This window comes from Cebidichthys violaceus, unplaced genomic scaffold (assembly GCF_023349555.1).
Source record: "Cebidichthys violaceus isolate CVI_PGR_0920_01 unplaced genomic scaffold, fCebVio1.0.p SCAF_80, whole genome shotgun sequence".
NCBI classification, from domain to species: Eukaryota; Metazoa; Chordata; class Actinopteri; order Perciformes; family Stichaeidae; genus Cebidichthys; species Cebidichthys violaceus.
Window position 1 is genome coordinate 65,407 of NW_027176965.1, and position 16,086 is coordinate 81,492.

At 45.7% G+C, this 16,086-nt stretch overlaps 1 protein-coding gene and 1 non-coding gene across 5 annotated transcripts in view; one reads left to right on the forward strand and one right to left on the reverse strand.

The window, feature by feature from the left end:
• The window catches only part of hecw2a (HECT, C2 and WW domain containing E3 ubiquitin protein ligase 2a), a 37,974-nt gene extending 22,467 nt beyond the window's left edge, over nucleotides 1–15,507 (reverse strand). For 2 of the 4 annotated variants that reach the window (XM_068702099.1, XM_068702096.1), the window contains exons 1-4: nucleotides 14,098–14,206; nucleotides 4,610–5,303; nucleotides 869–976; nucleotides 494–588 (exon numbers count right to left, since the gene is read on the reverse strand). In XM_068702099.1, the coding sequence (XP_068558200.1) occupies nucleotides 494–588; nucleotides 869–976; nucleotides 4,610–4,988 (582 nt within the window). In that variant the 5' untranslated portion in view covers nucleotides 4,989–5,303; nucleotides 14,098–14,206. Of the gene's footprint in view, nucleotides 1–493; nucleotides 589–868; nucleotides 977–4,609; nucleotides 5,304–13,440; nucleotides 13,547–14,097; nucleotides 14,207–14,783; nucleotides 14,889–15,441 lie in introns of those variants that run through there. The other 2 variants (XM_068702098.1, XM_068702097.1) reach the window with 2 other exon arrangements.
• Nucleotides 15,508–15,895: 388 nt separating this feature from the next.
• On the forward strand, nucleotides 15,896–15,978 carry trnal-cag (transfer RNA leucine (anticodon CAG)). Its single transcript has one exon. It is a non-coding gene; the product is annotated as a tRNA-Leu (tRNA).
• The last annotated feature ends 108 nt before the right edge of the window (nucleotides 15,979–16,086 follow it).

Below are 16,086 nucleotides of genomic sequence, written 5' to 3' on the forward strand. Positions count from 1 at the left end.
TCTAAATGCTAATACAGGAGACAGAACACTATACATTTGTGCAATAATAATCACACCTCATTCTAATTATTTGGTGTAAACTTCATCCTTAATGTCTCATTTTAACCATGATGATAATACCAAGCCTGAGACTCAGAGGGCCTGGATCTCAAACTGATTCTCACACAGCCAAAAATCACACAACCTTGCACTTCTATCTTTGTGAGGACACTCAGTGACATATTGCGTTCCGTAGCATCTTACCCTAATCCTAACCATCACTACTGACTGCCTGACCCCAACCCTTACCCAGACCCTAATCTAAACCTAAACCCTACTCTAACCCCAACCCTCACACAGGCTTCTGGAGCTCTGTCTTAAAGTGAGGACCGGCCAAAATGTCCTCACTTTCACCAAAAATGTCCACAGTCGGAAAGTCTCAAACTCAAACTGGTCCTGCAGATATCTGCAGGCACACACACACACACACACACACACACACACACACACAGACCAGGACTGCAGGGTTCTTCACTGTGATGCAGGGGGTCGTGGCTCTCAGGGCTCCGCTCACTCCATGGTAGTACTTGAAACAGATCTTAGTCTCGGCTGCAGAGGAAGCAGCAAAGAGTTATGGGATGTGGAAGTGGTGCAAACGTTATCTGCCTGTTGCTGACCACAAACAGTAGCTGTACTGAGGATTCTCTGTGCGTTTTGAATATTTAACATGATCTTATTCAAACCCTTTTTACCTTTTATTCCAGAAGAACATTAACCATCTTCGATCATTAAATGTTTTACGGTATATTTTCAAAATACTAAGTGAAGAAAAATATTTTGAAAGAATGGAATGAGACTATTGTCTTGGTACTCTGTGAGGGTAACTTACGCTCCATAAAGTAGGGCCCGGGCTCCAGCCTCCAGACAATCTGACCCTTCTGGGTGCCGTTCACCCCTCTGTTCTTACAGTCCCACACGTTGGACGGACTGGTTTCATCTGCAGAAGAGGGGAACTGTTAGTAACGTGTGTGTGTGTGTGTGTGTGTGTGTGTGTGTGTGTGTGTGTTTGTATTCTGGACAATCTTCCTGTGTTGACGTTCCCTTTTGATTTCAAACCAGAGAACGTTTAAACACGACCAACAACAGATGACCGCACTCCAGCTCTGGATCCTGCTCTCGCTGAGAAAAATCTGCTCCGTCTCTCAGTGTGTTTAGTCTTCGGACTCTTGTCTTCCAAAAAAACACAAGTTTGCCTTTAATCAGTGAGATCCACTCCCAAAATAGCCTCCCTGCAACCTCTACCCAGAAGGACAAAACAGCAAACTTCCTCCGAGTTAAAAACAGGGAGGGGGAATTCCGCTGTACGTAGCACTTTCTCACACAGATTAATGAAGCACCAAACTCAGCTGCCGGGTGGAGAGAGTCGTGAGAGGAGTGTGTGCATGTTTGAAGGGGAGTGGAGGATGGGGAGGGCGAGTCGCTTATCATTGAATGTCTGCTTAGTCGAGGAAAGCGGCAGCCCCTCCTGGGTATAAGAACCTGGAGCAGGTAATGAAGTCCTGGCGGCCCTTGTGATCGATGGCAAGTGACCTGACGCCCTGCCAGGCACCGGCAGTTTGCACTATCTCTTTCTCCCATACTGCATTCTCCCCTGCGAGGGAAGCGTTTGGAAAACATGCGATCAGCTAATCCAGTGCTGGAGGTCATCAGAAACGGACGATTTGGTAAACTAGTTGAAGCGATCACAAACTGCATTCTTTTCTGGAATAATCTACTGCCGGGTGTCGTACTGCAGGTTTGTTTGACCTCTCGGGAGTCAAAGACGCCCACTGCCTTCAGAAATCCATTATCCATTATGAACACAATACATCATGCTGAACAGCTCACAAGGCTGCAATTTCCCTCCCAACGCCGCTGGGTTATATCAGTAATTATCTGGTGTAAAGAGACACGTTGGGTTTTTTTTTTTGCGTCACGTTTTCATGTACCGTAAAAGTGATGTAGGATAAACGCAGTGATCAGATCGTCAGACTGGAACAACGCTGCTTCTGTAGTTCATTTAATCATATATCTCAGGGCAGCAGTGTGTCTCCAAGAGCAGTTTTTAATACATATTTTGAAACCAGATCGGGTTTTAATCATTATTAGATTAAAATAAAATGACACTTTAGAGAGCTGAAGTAGAACCAAAACTTCTGTTTTCTGTCCCAGAAGTAAAAGAACGTCATTTTAAATCACATCGACATTTGTAATAACACATATAATAACATACGTCGGTTCATTTCATGTCTCTGGATGAGGACGGTGCATCTTTAACAAACAATTTAAGTAGTAGAATTGTACTAACTTGTATGAGTTAAGCTCTAAAAAACATCCCATGATGCCCCCCTCCCTCCCTGGTAAACACCCGCGTCTTTCATTCTAATGTCGTATGATAACAAATTAATCTTTGGTACGATCGCAAAGATTTGAACTTCCATTGGCAGCGTCTGTACTAGTCACCCATTTGTCATAGAATATGTAAAGTACACCACAGAAGCTCGCTTCATTTTTTTTTTTTTCCACAAAGAAATGCATGATGGGAGACCGAGTCTCAGAAGCTGGAGGAACAGCCGTGAACCCAGAGGTGACGTCAGGCCTTCAGCTCTCTACTATGTGAGCAAAACGGCATAGAAGACACCGATTGTTCATAACAAAAGTGCTGACTGTGCACTCCTGCTCCTGTATTGCTTTTCACCTGGATGGACAGAAGAGCCCGATAGCCTTCCTCAGCAGCTCAGTGCACCCCCCCCCCCCCCCCCCCCCCCCCTGTCAAATTCCTGTCTCTAAGCAGGATGCATTATCGGAGACCACCTCGGAGAGGCACAAGCTTTGTGATGGTGTGTATGTTATTGTACACCGAGGCAGAGCTGTTCCATGTCGACTCAGCCTCCAGTCCCGTGTAAAGTCTCATCAGCTCCTGTTGCAGTATTGACTCGGAGTTGGAAGCTCTTGCGCAAGACTCCCCCTTTCTATTCTCAGCTGCCGGTGGTAAAACACCCGGGTCAGCGGAAAAAGCTTTGAGGACAGGTCGGGTCAAGTCAGCTCAGGTCCTGGACGGTGTCGGGGTGCAGAGAGTACTCTGATTACTTATTTGTATTTGTTGCAACGTAATGTAATGCGTTAGTTTGCAATTCAGTTGCAGTTACTTTTGCAACTCTGTAAAGTAACCAGTTACTTATTAATGTCAGTAACGTTGTAATGTAACAAGTTGCTTTTAAAAGTATTGTTACCCATCACTGGTTCATTTGACTGCTCAGAAAGTTGACCTGATACGCCGACGATGGTCAACTATCATGAGTAGGGTTGGGTACCGAAAACCGGTGCCAATATGGAAACGCAACGCAGATTTCGGTGCTTCCTTTCGGTGCCGAGGCAAATATGCTCATATTTCTGCAAAAGAATTGCTGAAGTTTATTTATATTTATTTAAGTATACTGTAAACTGTTGTTAACAGTTAATATATTGTTCATAGTTTGAAGTTAAAAAGCTTGAAGCTGTAGTTTGAAGCCAAGTGTTTTGTATTTATTTATATTTATAGTATACTTCAAACAGTTATTATATTGTTCAAGTTGAAGAAAACAAATTGCCTTGGCAATAAAAAAAAAGCATTTCTTTAATGTCGTCAATCGTCGTTTTGTGCGTTTGTTTTTTTTAAAGTATCGGTTCAGGCACCGGTATCGTTTTAAAAGTATCGTTTTAGCACCGGTATCGGAAAAAACCCAAATGATACCCATCCCTAGTCATGAGAGAACGGGGTGAGTGTTCTGGTCATGGATCTTATCTACTGTATTATTACTAACAGCTGTGCTTTTACTACCGTAACACGTCAAGCTGTCTGTGGTGAAAACAGCCCCATGACTCAGAATACACTGGCCAAAGGCATTGTAGCTGCTAATAGGGATCTATTGCCATGTGAACACTGTAGTTGCACTATAATATTTTTGATAATTTAATATATAAGTATAATAATTTAGATACTATTTCCAAGCTTAGGAGGCAGGTTAGGCCGTCTAAGGATTCCTTAAATAACAACTGCGCTGTCATGTCAACAGAAGCGTCTTCATGACAACTGAGTAGATTCACTGATGAAGACCATGTCATACGGGTTGAAAGAGAAAGACCGTTGAGTGATTTCCAATGTTGGGGTCGTTTCGTCAAAGCTGTTGTTTAGTTACTCACATCTCTCTCTGCTTGCATATTCATAACCCTGCGATTCATTAGGCATTAATCGCACGATCTGACGTGCAAACCTAACGGGATTTTAAGATGTCATTAGCACCGTAGACAGCTGCATACCCTGCATGTTATGATTAAGAGGACTATGCATGGACTTCAGTTAACACTATCAACACAGCTTTGAGAGAAAACTGTGTCTTTTTTAAGATCATCAACCTAAAGATTTTCATGTTGACTTGAAATTTGCTTATGAAGACCTGTGACCTGACCCCAACCTGTCCCCAAGGACCTGGGACGTGTTCAGGGACTTGTCTTGAGTGACAATGAGCGTTGTCCTCAACCTAACCCAGCACAGTTATAAGCAGCTCTACTAGCAACGACATATGTAAAAAAAAAAAAATCATCATCTCACCAATGTGGTACAGCCCGATCCAGTCGGTGGCGTCCACTTCCTCCTTGATGTCCCAGGATATGACGAGGTTCTGGCCGCGGTTCAGCGTGTGCTCCAGAGTGGACGCCGTTAGCGAGGACCGGCTATGGGAGGTCACCAGGTCTGTGTCACTGTTGGCCCGCGGGAGCCCGATTGGGCTGCTGATAACGGAGGCGGTGTCGACGGCGGCCCCGCCCCTCTCCGCCAGGGTCCGCAGGTTCTCCGGGCTGAGGGTGTGCCGGAGGTGGGGGCTCCGCCTTCGTGGAGCTGACACGTGTTCCCGGGCCCCCACCGCCAGGTTGGGTGGATTGTGGGAACGGGTCCTGGGCGGTAGAACGGCCGTGGCGAGGGAAGGACGCATGTTGAGCGATTGTTGAAGAGGCAACTAGGAGAGGTGGAAGCTGTTGATGGGAAGGCCCGAGAAGAGGAAGAGACGGGTAGCAGCTTCTTATCGACTGGGCTGGTCGTCAAAGTGAAGACGCATTTTACCGATTCATTCCTGTCGACTCAACCCTCACGTCTGTACAGTGAGAGCTGGTTTGAAGAGGCTGTTGGCTTCAGAAGTGTTGGTCCGATTCCGTCTCCCCAGAGGCTGCCGTTATCGGCCCTTCTGGTCCTTACATCATTTCAGAACCGTTGACGTAGAAGATGTCCTCCACACTCTTATTTCATGCTCCTGAAGATGAAGGAAAGAGGAGAGAGACGGAGAAAACGGTGAGCTACGGAAATTGCTCTTGCACAACAAAAGCAACGGTTGCATGCAGTGGGTTGCGGCCAAAAAAATGAGTGAAAAACTCATTAGTCACCAAGGAGGTTTGTTTGCTGTCAAAGGACCTGTCAGCAACACAAACAACCCTCCATCCGTTACTGTACTGACAGCAGTAAATGATGGAGGAAGTGGATGTGAGGAGGGGTTTTAACGACTTTATTACTAGAATGGTAAGGTTTAAACACGAAGCACTTATTTACTTATTTAAATGATTAAACACTTCTAGGAGTGAATATGATCTTCTTGGTAGGAACAGACCTCCTGATCTAAATGATCTAAAGCAGAGAAAGCAGAGAGGCAGCTGTATCTTCAACCAGCCAATGCCAGTGTGGGAACTGTCAGAGGAGTGCTGTCGGAGTCTCAACCAGAGCCATTTTGTTTTAAAAGGAAGGATGGCATGTGGCTTCAGAATCCAGCCAAAGGGCAGCTGACTTTAGACGGGCTGAGGAGCTGAGTTTTTCTTCCCCGAGAGAGAGAGAGAGAGAGAGAGAGAGAGAGAGTAGGTTTGGTAATATTTCTCTAATATGTTCCTGGTGCAGTCGCTGAAACCCCGTGCGGCGGGCTGCTGTCGGAGCTAAGCCCTGATATCTTTGGCTTTTTAAGTGCGTATGTGTCTCAAAAGCTGAGCTGTTCAGTGATGCTTTGAAACCAAGCATGGTCTGCATGCATCGCTGTATTTAATCTAAAAAAAAGTTATTAGCCTTCAAACAAGAAAAACTAAAAACCCAAACTTAACGTCACTCAAACAGAACTGTCACCGACACTTTATGTTTTCTCTTACATTTAGATATTGATGTAAGAAAAGCCAATAAGCATATTTTTGGGAAATATGCTTATTGGCTTTCTTAAGAGTTAGATGACAAGATCAATTCAAATCAAACGCTCATATCAGTATGGTCATACTGGTACGGCCGGTGAGCTTAGCTTAGCATAAAGAGTGGAGCCGAGGGAAAACTGTTAGCCTGGCTCTGTCCACAGATAGAAAATAAAATCAGACTTCCACTACCTCTGAAGCTCATACTTTACTTTATACCTCTTTTGTTTAATCTGCACAAAAATGACGTCATGTCAAAACAACTGTGGCTAGGTACAGAGACGTTTTTTTTTTTTATAGCTTGTTTGTTTACATTTTGGCAAATTGGCACCATTAAAAGTATGCTCAGCTAGCTATTAGCTGTTCCTGTTTGCAATGTACCCATGGATGTCAGTGGATGACTGCGATACAGAAGAAACCATACAAACACAATGATGAAGACTTATGGAGGTTTATTCCGGATGAATGATCTGAGATAATGATATCTCCGTAAAGAGTACGTCACACTGAATCCATAAATGTGTGTATCTGCGTGGTGAGCTTTGGCCGGGTTCTGACTCCCGTTGCGTACCCCGGGTGGTAAATCATCACCGACATGAGTGAACACAGCATCAATCGGCGACCGCATGAGTTTGACTAACCCTAACCCTAACCCTAACATGACTAACCCTAACCCTACCAACACCAAGTTTGCCTTGATGATTTCAACAGGGATCTGTTGTTCACGATGTAGCGTGATCGGGGAATGAACAGGGTGGGATGCTGAGTTTACTGCGTCCTTTTTGTGTTGTAATGCCTTTACTTTGTCAACATGCGGCCCTCCACCTCACCCACTAACACCTTCATCTGCACCGTCTGTCAAAGTGACAAAAAGAACCAACGCGAGGCTGGCCTAAGTGCTTCACAGTAGGTAAACGCTACCGTTGTGTCTCCTCTGATCTCTTGTGTAATCCATTTGCACTTCCTTCCTTGTGATTTGGGGTTTACGTCGCATGTAGAGAGCTAAGGGGTCCACTGTGGAAACTCTTTACCGGACAAAGATCAGGACCAATTTCAAAAAGCGCTTCGTATGCAGCAGCTTGTATGTCAGATTGTCTAATACACTGTGTGTGCCGCTCCCGAGCTTCTCAATCAATTCACTTTGCATTTTGAACTGACTGAACAGAAATGATGAACTGGCCTCCGCTCTGATGTATGTGGATTGGCAGTGTTTCCGTGACAACACGGGCCTTATATTGAAATTAGATCTGCTGCATTTGACATGGGGGGGGGGGGGGGGGGGGGGGGGCCTGGACGTCCCTGACTCGACAAGATTACCAGAGAGCGGATCCATCACACAGCCACACACACACACACACACACACACACACACACACACACACACACAGGGATTTATGACAGAATAAAACCTTCATCACAGATGCAGGAATACGTAAATCCTGCTCACGTGTGCTCATGCAGCAGCAGCAGCAGCAGCAGCAGCGGCGGCGGGGGGGGGGGGGGGGGGCATGTCCATAACTCCGCTGACTCCGCTGAGAAGAAGAAACTAAAATAAGTGTATATGTAACTGCTGAGTTGTTATGTAAGTGTTCCTGTGGTTCCGAGCGCATTGTCTCACTCATGTGGAGTGGGAGACGCCACCCGTCCCACTCAAAGCACGGGGGGTGGGGGGGGGGAGAGGAGTCTGCCAGCACCACAACATGACCTCAGGAAGGGGGCACTGAACAATCTGGACTCGCTGCAGTGCTTTTACTTCTGAAGGACCGCCATTTCCCAGTATAATCCCAATTCACCCAACCGCTCTGCACAGCTTTGACCTGACGCGGGATTAGAGATTGATTCTCAGGAGACGGACAGAGATAAACAAGGTGTTACATATGAGGAGCCAAGACACCCGTCTTGCGAAAAAGTCATCCGAGCGCCGCTGCTCTGTTATTCGGCACCAAAGTACTTACTCTGCACCGCTGTGCGGCGCATGCTAAAAACAAACACATCTGCAGCAGAGGACGTGATGGAGCCCGGCAGAATGTGCTGGAGTGTTCTTAAATGTCTCGTCAAAAAGCCTTTCTTCAGACAGCGTTCCTACAACAGGCTGGTGTAGAGGATTTCTACGTGTTTACAATCATGACATTCTTTGTGACGGCTCTGTGTTTTACCCCCCCCCCCCTTCCAAATGTGACAACCATGACTGACAGGCCCCATCGTGACGATACGGCTGCACACCTCCCCTCACACTCCTCACGCCGAGACCAAGAAGACTGAATCCTCACAAACACAGAAGCCTGCACTGCTCTACTCTGTGTGTGTGTGTGTGTGTGTGTGTGTGTGTGTGTGTGCGTGTGTGTGTGTGTGCGCAGAGTTTATGGTTTCAATGTGTCTTTTACTTCTGAAACGATTCGTTAATTAAGAGTTGATTGACAGACAATTAAATAATAGAATAAAACAATAAGTCATTTTAAAGGAAAGCTATTAAAAAACACATTAATGAGCCACAGTGTTGCTCTGGGTGACATGTTCCTTCATCATCATGAACACACACACACACACACAGTGTAGAATCACTCCCAAGTACACGATCCTGCTGTGAGAAATATTGACTAGAACACCAGACGCTCCAGAGACTCTCATGCAATAGTTTCAGGTTTTCATCTTCAGGCCGGTTTAGTGGATTTACAGTTAGAAGGAGATATACTGTACGTGTCTAAAACGTTACGTTTCTATGTAAACCAAATGTGGAGCTAACGTTAGCAGGGCACTTCTATGCTATGCTAGCTACTGAAAGTATACTGAATGTCTACACATGCTGCTTTTGCTTTTTAAGTGATCGTAACAATGAATTGTGTTTTCATTTTTTAAGATTCCCATCTTGGATAAAAAGGTATGCAGAAGATTTTGCTTTGTATAAAAAAAAACTCCCAAAGTCATTTCGTTTTAGCTTCTGACAACAAAATGAACATTTTGAAAAAGATTGAAAATGAACATTTTTGGGGTTTGGGGCTGTCAGTTCACTTATTGCTGCTTACTTGTTTCGGCCTACGCACCAAACTCTGTACACATTCTGATTTGATGTAACTACATTTGTAGTTGTGTGTACTGTATTACATTATCAGTGTGGGTGTATGTATTCTTTATGTGTATGTTAAGGTATTTGTTTAGGGGAATTAGATCGGTTCTCTTTATGACATGTCAGTCCCCCAGGGTATATACATGTACCCTATACGTCACATGTTGCTATGTTTTATTTGGCTCAATAAAAAGAGATTAATCAATAATTAATTTCAATTTGTTTCAACTCCTGTGTTTTTGCCAGCTGGATATGTGTTGTGAGCTGTAGGTGCTGTGAGGTCAGTGATGGGATTCCTCTGCATCTCACTCACTCTCCTATGTGTGTGTGTGTGTGTGTGTGTGTGTGTGTGTGTGTGTGTGTGTGTGTGTGTGTGTGTGTGTGTGTGTCAGCAGAGGGACCCCTCTGTGTTCCTGTGGAGGTGACTGCTGCACTTTACAGCCTGACAGAACGGGCACCTTGGGGAGCTGGCACGCACGCACACACACACACACACACACACACACACAGTGTCTCTGAGGCCTTATTGTGCCTCACTGACACATAATGTAAAGAACAAAAGACGAAACCAGCACAAAGAAGCATTACGCCCTAAAACAAATGCACAAAACCATGAGTTCTTCTCCACTCTTAAAGAAACAGTATTTCTGAGTCAGAGGATGAAAACACATTCTCTTCACGAACTACTAACGACTGCTCCTTCACCGGACCACAACTCACCAGAGGATGCGGTTTTGTGAGTCATTGTGAGAGAACACGGGCTACAAGGTTGGTGACAGAGTGTGGCCACTTCCCAGGAGAAGTGCAGCCCTTTCACAGGGTGTTTCTCTAAACACATCGCCCTGGGAGCACACGTCTGGGATGAGTCACTCCTCGGGAGGTATCCCTCCACGAGTCGAAAATGGCATTTACGCCTCAAGACTGATTGATATCGCCCTCTTTCCGAGTTCAGAACGCTGACCTTTCTATAAATAGGAAAGGGGGTTGCGTATGGATTCACGACAGGCTTAAAAACTGTAAACAGACAATATACTGAAGTATACAAATGAATGTGCGAGAGGCGTTTGAGCTGCTCCACTATTCTCTTCAACCCATATTTAACAAGAGCATTGACTTTGGGATCAGCCATTACAAATTCAGGTTGTGCCGCAAGTGCACTTTGTACCCAAACCTCTCTCTCTCTCTCTCTCTCTCTCTCTCTCTCTGCCTGCAAACATGTTACCTGTGTCTCTTATAAATTAAAAAGAAAAAAAAACACAAAATTCTGAGGGTAATGTCTTTGTTCTTTGATTTTTGTGTTGCTGAAGAAAACATATATAATCTCTGACAACATACAGACACAAAATCAAGCATTTACTGTACCAGTTGTGGGATTTCCCAGAGTAAAAGTCCTACGTTTCTGTGTGAAATAGCAATATTTCTGAATACTTGAGGTGCTGTAAAAACACATTGCTCCATAATTGCTGACAATAACTGATATACTTGACTACATGCATACTGAAATTACTTTTACTTTAAAAGAAAAGTAGCTATTTCACGGTAGAAATGTCAGACTTTTACTTTGGAAAATCTCTACATTGATAAAGTGAAATGATCATCAGTCATTGTCAGGAATTATTCTTTTTTTTTTTTTTTTTTTAGACTACAGACATTTCCCTCACAGTGTAGTGGTATTTTCATTTGAATTCATTAGGGACACAGGTCACATGTTTTATATTGTTTGTGAAGATAATCCATTAATTTATGTATTTTTTACGTCACGTACCCTTATTAACACCTTAGTTTGAAAACTGGACGTAGTCACACACACACACACACACACACACACACACACACGTATCATTCCGCTATTTTCACCAAATTCATCACTGTCAGCTCAGGTGGGCCGTTTGAACACGATTACGGTCAGATGATTGGACCCAAACATTTTAAGTAAAAAGAGGAAGCAAACTTTTGTTTCTCTAATTTTTGTTAAAAACAGAGCCAACGTTTTTAACAACAGTCATGTATCTAAACACGAGAAGCCAGGCATCATAAACCAAAATGAAATGCAGGGAAAATGGCTAAACCTTGGTGATTGTGAATCTTCACATTGAAGATATTTGGGACGCATTTTAATAATTGCTACAATACCGATCACATTTTAAGACGTGGGCAATTTAATTTCATCCATTTGTAAATGTAGGATCTCTGACTGAACGAAGCAAATACTTCAACATGTGTCAGAACGGTTCAAAGCATTTGACACGGCGAGCAACACAAACCTCCGCGGCGACATTAACGACAGCGCTTTATCACAAAAGACATTTCGAGCGGTCACAGTGGAATGAAAGTCACGGGTGTGCGTGAAATAAATGATGACCGAACTCCGTTTAGCTGCTTCTGCTCCGTCACGGCTCGCTGGGACGGAGCAGAGCCGTTGTTAATGTCAGTAGTAACACGTGTGCTTTTCCTGCTACGGACAAGTCAAAATGTCTGCTGTGAAAAAAGGACTATTTTAAGGCCCAAGCACACCCACACAGTGATCAACGCCTCTGGCTGATGAGGCCTCCTGCCAGGTAAAACGTGGATCTATGCTGGAATATGCGTGATGTGTAACTCTACGCACCCATACATCCTCATGAAGAGGTCTGACCAGGTTTAGCATGGGGGACAACACCTGCGTGGGAGGACACGTCTGTCTCTTTTTCTTTTTTTTTTACTGAAACACATCACACGCCTCTTCTTCCAAAGTCGACCTCAGGTCCACTAAACGACAGCCGGTCTTTGTGTTCCGAGAGCTTATGACGGATTCTCGTAGTGAACCTTCACGCCGCTTTAATCTGCCACTTTAATCACTTCAGCACGGGTGCAGAGGAACGACATGCTGCCGATGAGGGGCAAAGGATAACCACCGTTATCGTTAGAAGGTGCGAACCTGCTTTGAAGGCGTACTTGTGTGTGATGGAAGGTCTGTTTGGGAGTACGGCCAGCTCCTGTTCTGCGTGTTTAGACTGGAGACTGTGCATTTGTTTAAAGTATTAAACACTTCCTTTCATTTAGAGGTGTGTAGCTAATCATTACGGACCCTGTGCACAGGAGGACTCCCTCTCTCACCCTCTCCTCCCTCCTCATGTCTACTCATCCACAACTCAGAAGCCTCACGTGTCTGCTCATCAGTTCACGGACCCGTCCGCAGTTGACAGGTTACAGGTTCTGCGCAAAATCCGGACGGATGTCAGAGCCAAACATTCACAGGTCGCCCCCTTGTCAAATTCTGTCAAGTGAGGAATTTTTTTTGTGTGATGATCTGCAGGGACAAAAAAAAAAGTGTAAAAGTGTATTTCTGCTTGTTCCAGTTTGTCTCAGATTACAGATTTGCTTTAAGTATCATATTTTTTTTAGAAAGCTGTGCAGTTTCGCAGATTTCAGCCAAACCCGTTAAAAGAAGAAAAAAGTATAAGCAAATGTCTGCACTGCAAGATCTCTAAGGGGAATTAAGCAAAGACACTGCAGGCCCATATGACGGATTATAGCACCCAATCTCAATTATGACATATTCCATTATGGACAGCAGCCAGGGGGGGGCTTACGTGGTACCGTCCATGTGAATGTAAACACAGGCCGGATTACGGGCATCTCTACATCTCAGCGTTACCAAGAGACGTGAAGGTAACCCCCGCTCACGTCAGCAAAACCCCGTTACATAACAGCTCGTCTCCAACTTTAATCATTCCGAATCAATCCGTGCTGCGCCGCCGAGGCCGCGCGCGGCCGCCTTTGCGCACATGACCGAGCGGGCCATATAGGGACCGCACTGGCGGAATGTGCAGGTGTCATCGCTCGCTATTGGATTACTGTGGGAATTCCCTACGTCATTTTCTTTTCATGCATCGCTTTCGAAAGACGCATGCATGAACACCCCCCCCCCCCCCCCCTAAAAAAATCCATCAATTATCCCCTTTCGGTGTAAAACCACAACAACAACACGAGCAGAACACGCTACGAATAAGACGGCGCTGCGGTTGTTTAATGACAGATTCATCTGCTTTGGGGCATCATCATCATCGTCGCCGCCACCATCATCATCATCATCATCATCATCAATATCACCATCGCCGCTGGATGCCATGAACACCTACACGGTCCCTCCATTCCTGTCGGCGCACTCGGCGGCAGAGGCTTACCTTTGGCGCAGAGGTGCGGGATGCGAGGAGAACGGTGCGCGGATGATGACAGCGCCGCCACCAACACCTGGTCGGTGGTTTCTGCGCGGGGATATCACGGCTTAGGTCGTTATCCCTGCAGTCCAAATGAGGCGGGACGGGCGGGGTGCCGCGTTAGACCCCCCCTCCCCTCCCTTCACCCTCTCCCTCCCTCCCTCCCTCTCAGATCCCGAGCCAGGGGGCAGCTTTGGGCTGGGAGTCACGTATCGAGACGGTATCCCTCTGAAAAAAGCCGCGGCGCTGCAGAGGCACCTCGGCCCTCTCCGTCCAGAGGTGTGCGCATAAACTCCACCGGCACCTCCCCGCACTCTGTCCGCACAGGACGCGGCTGCTGCCGCCGCCGCTGCTGCTGCTGCGGGCTTCAAACGTGCAGCTCACACAGGCACCGCATCCTTATTCGCCCTCTCTGCATCGCAATGCGCTGCAGTCAGTGCCGACGTGCAGTGCCCACCAGCACATGCACACGCGCGCACACACACACACACACACACACACACACACACACACACACACACACACACACACACACACACACACACACACACGCAAATGTGACTGGGCAGAGTATGTAACCGCTGTCAGCCCCAAAAGAAGAAGAAGAAGAATAACGTAGCCTACCGGAGGATGGCGTAATGTTCCTGGGGGGCGCGGAGGGAATTTTTCAGAGGATTGTCGCGCCTAAGATGTATTTTTTTTTCCTCCCGTTGATAACGTGTATATAGACACACACACGCGCTGCATATTAATGTGGGAAAATGTCAGAGTGGGAGGTGACTCGAGACTTGGAGAGGGAGAGAGGGAGAGAGAGAGAGAGAGAGAGAGAGAGAGAGAGAGAGAGAGAGAGAGCGAGAGAGAGAGAGCGAGAGAGAGAGAGAGAAAGAGAGAGCGCGCGCGCACTGACTGTAGTCAACCTGTAGAACGATTATTCTGAATACACCTAACTGCAGTTATATAGGCCTTCTTTACTTCTGTAGGCTTCTACATTCCAGATGTAAACATTCTTTCTATCTTAACATTAGCAGAGGACCATTCTATATACAACACATATGGTCGATACGAGTCATTGTTAGAGATTGAACAACTCAACAGTACACAGAGTGGTTCAGAAGATCCACATCGACCAACTACAACAATAAGATGTTGCTTCTGCATTGATGCGTCAGTTATAAGTATGCAATTATTATGTAATATTGAGATGTATCACTCTTGTATAATGAATACAGACAATGGTTTACCGAGGTAACATCTTGAATGCAGGAGTTTGACCTGAGTGCTTTTACTTTGAAGGATCAGAGCAGGCTTACCTCCACCACTGATGGCGCCCCGTCTTTCCCCAGTAGACCTGCGCAGGTGAACGAGACCTCCTATTAGCCTTACACTGCACTGTTCACCATGGTGACACGAGGCTCCTGCATAGACACAGTAAAGTGACGTTAAACGTGGTGGAAGTATACGTTCATTCAGCCGTGTTCGCAACTTCACTCTTCTCTACTGTCGCAGGCTGTATTCAGGTGTTGTCTGGGACACCGCGCCCCCCGGTGGCCGGCCGGCAGAGGTGCAACGGTACTCCAAAAGTCAATTGACACAGCATAAGGAGATGAAGTTCAAATGGTGAAAATGAAGAGCAGTGAAGAGCTTGCTCTGAAGAGGACGAGGTAGTTTAGGGCGGGCGCCGTGGGTGGAGGGAGGTTAGCAGCTGCGCTAACGTTAGCATTTCTATGGCCTCAAAACACCACAGCCCAACTTAACTGAACGGGCTTTACAGCTGCAGTGAGCATGTTTTCACCACCAGGGGACAGAAAGACAGCAGAGCAAAAATAATAGCAACGAGCTAACTAGCTCGACAAACTTGATGTGGCTAATAATGTGTTAGCAAATGACTGGCTGACATTATCTAGCGTCATTCCTTTTGAGGTTTCTGTTCGGGCACCCGTTGAACACGTATGTCCAGTATTCACTCACCTCTGGTTTGGTAAGAGAAAAGACTCCCAAACTAAATGCTTCAATTGCTTCACCAGTAATTGGTCCTTTTTTTTTTTTTTTTAGCTCTCTGCTCTGTGGCGCGTGACAGGTCGGTACAGTTAGCTCGAGCTCCTGTCCTGGAGGCGGCATGCCTACGTGTTTCAGTGACATCAGCAGTATTAGTAGCTACTACTAATACCTTCCCTCTCGGGTTATTTGATGCCGTGTTAATATTTAATGCACCTTGAAAGTCACAATGAAATAACTAAACATACCTCGTAGATAAATTCATAACAAACTGCTTTTGGTGACTAAGTCCCACTGGTGTAAAGACTGCATTACTTCATATGTCACCATCAATCTGCTGAATGTCCATTCTAAGCAGCCTAGACAAATGACTCAGTGAATACCTTGTTTGGTGATTGTATCTTTTATTATCTCATTAAATGAACATGTCAGGATGGCCGAGCGGTCTAAGGCGCTGCGTTCAGGTCGCAGTCTCCCCTGGAGGCGTGGGTTCGAATCCCACTTCTGACATATATCATTTTTAGATGTATCACCGTCCCAGAATGAGTACTCTGGGTATCTGTTACTACGATATAGTCCAACAGGTGTTTCTACATGCTGCCCCTATTTAGACCACGT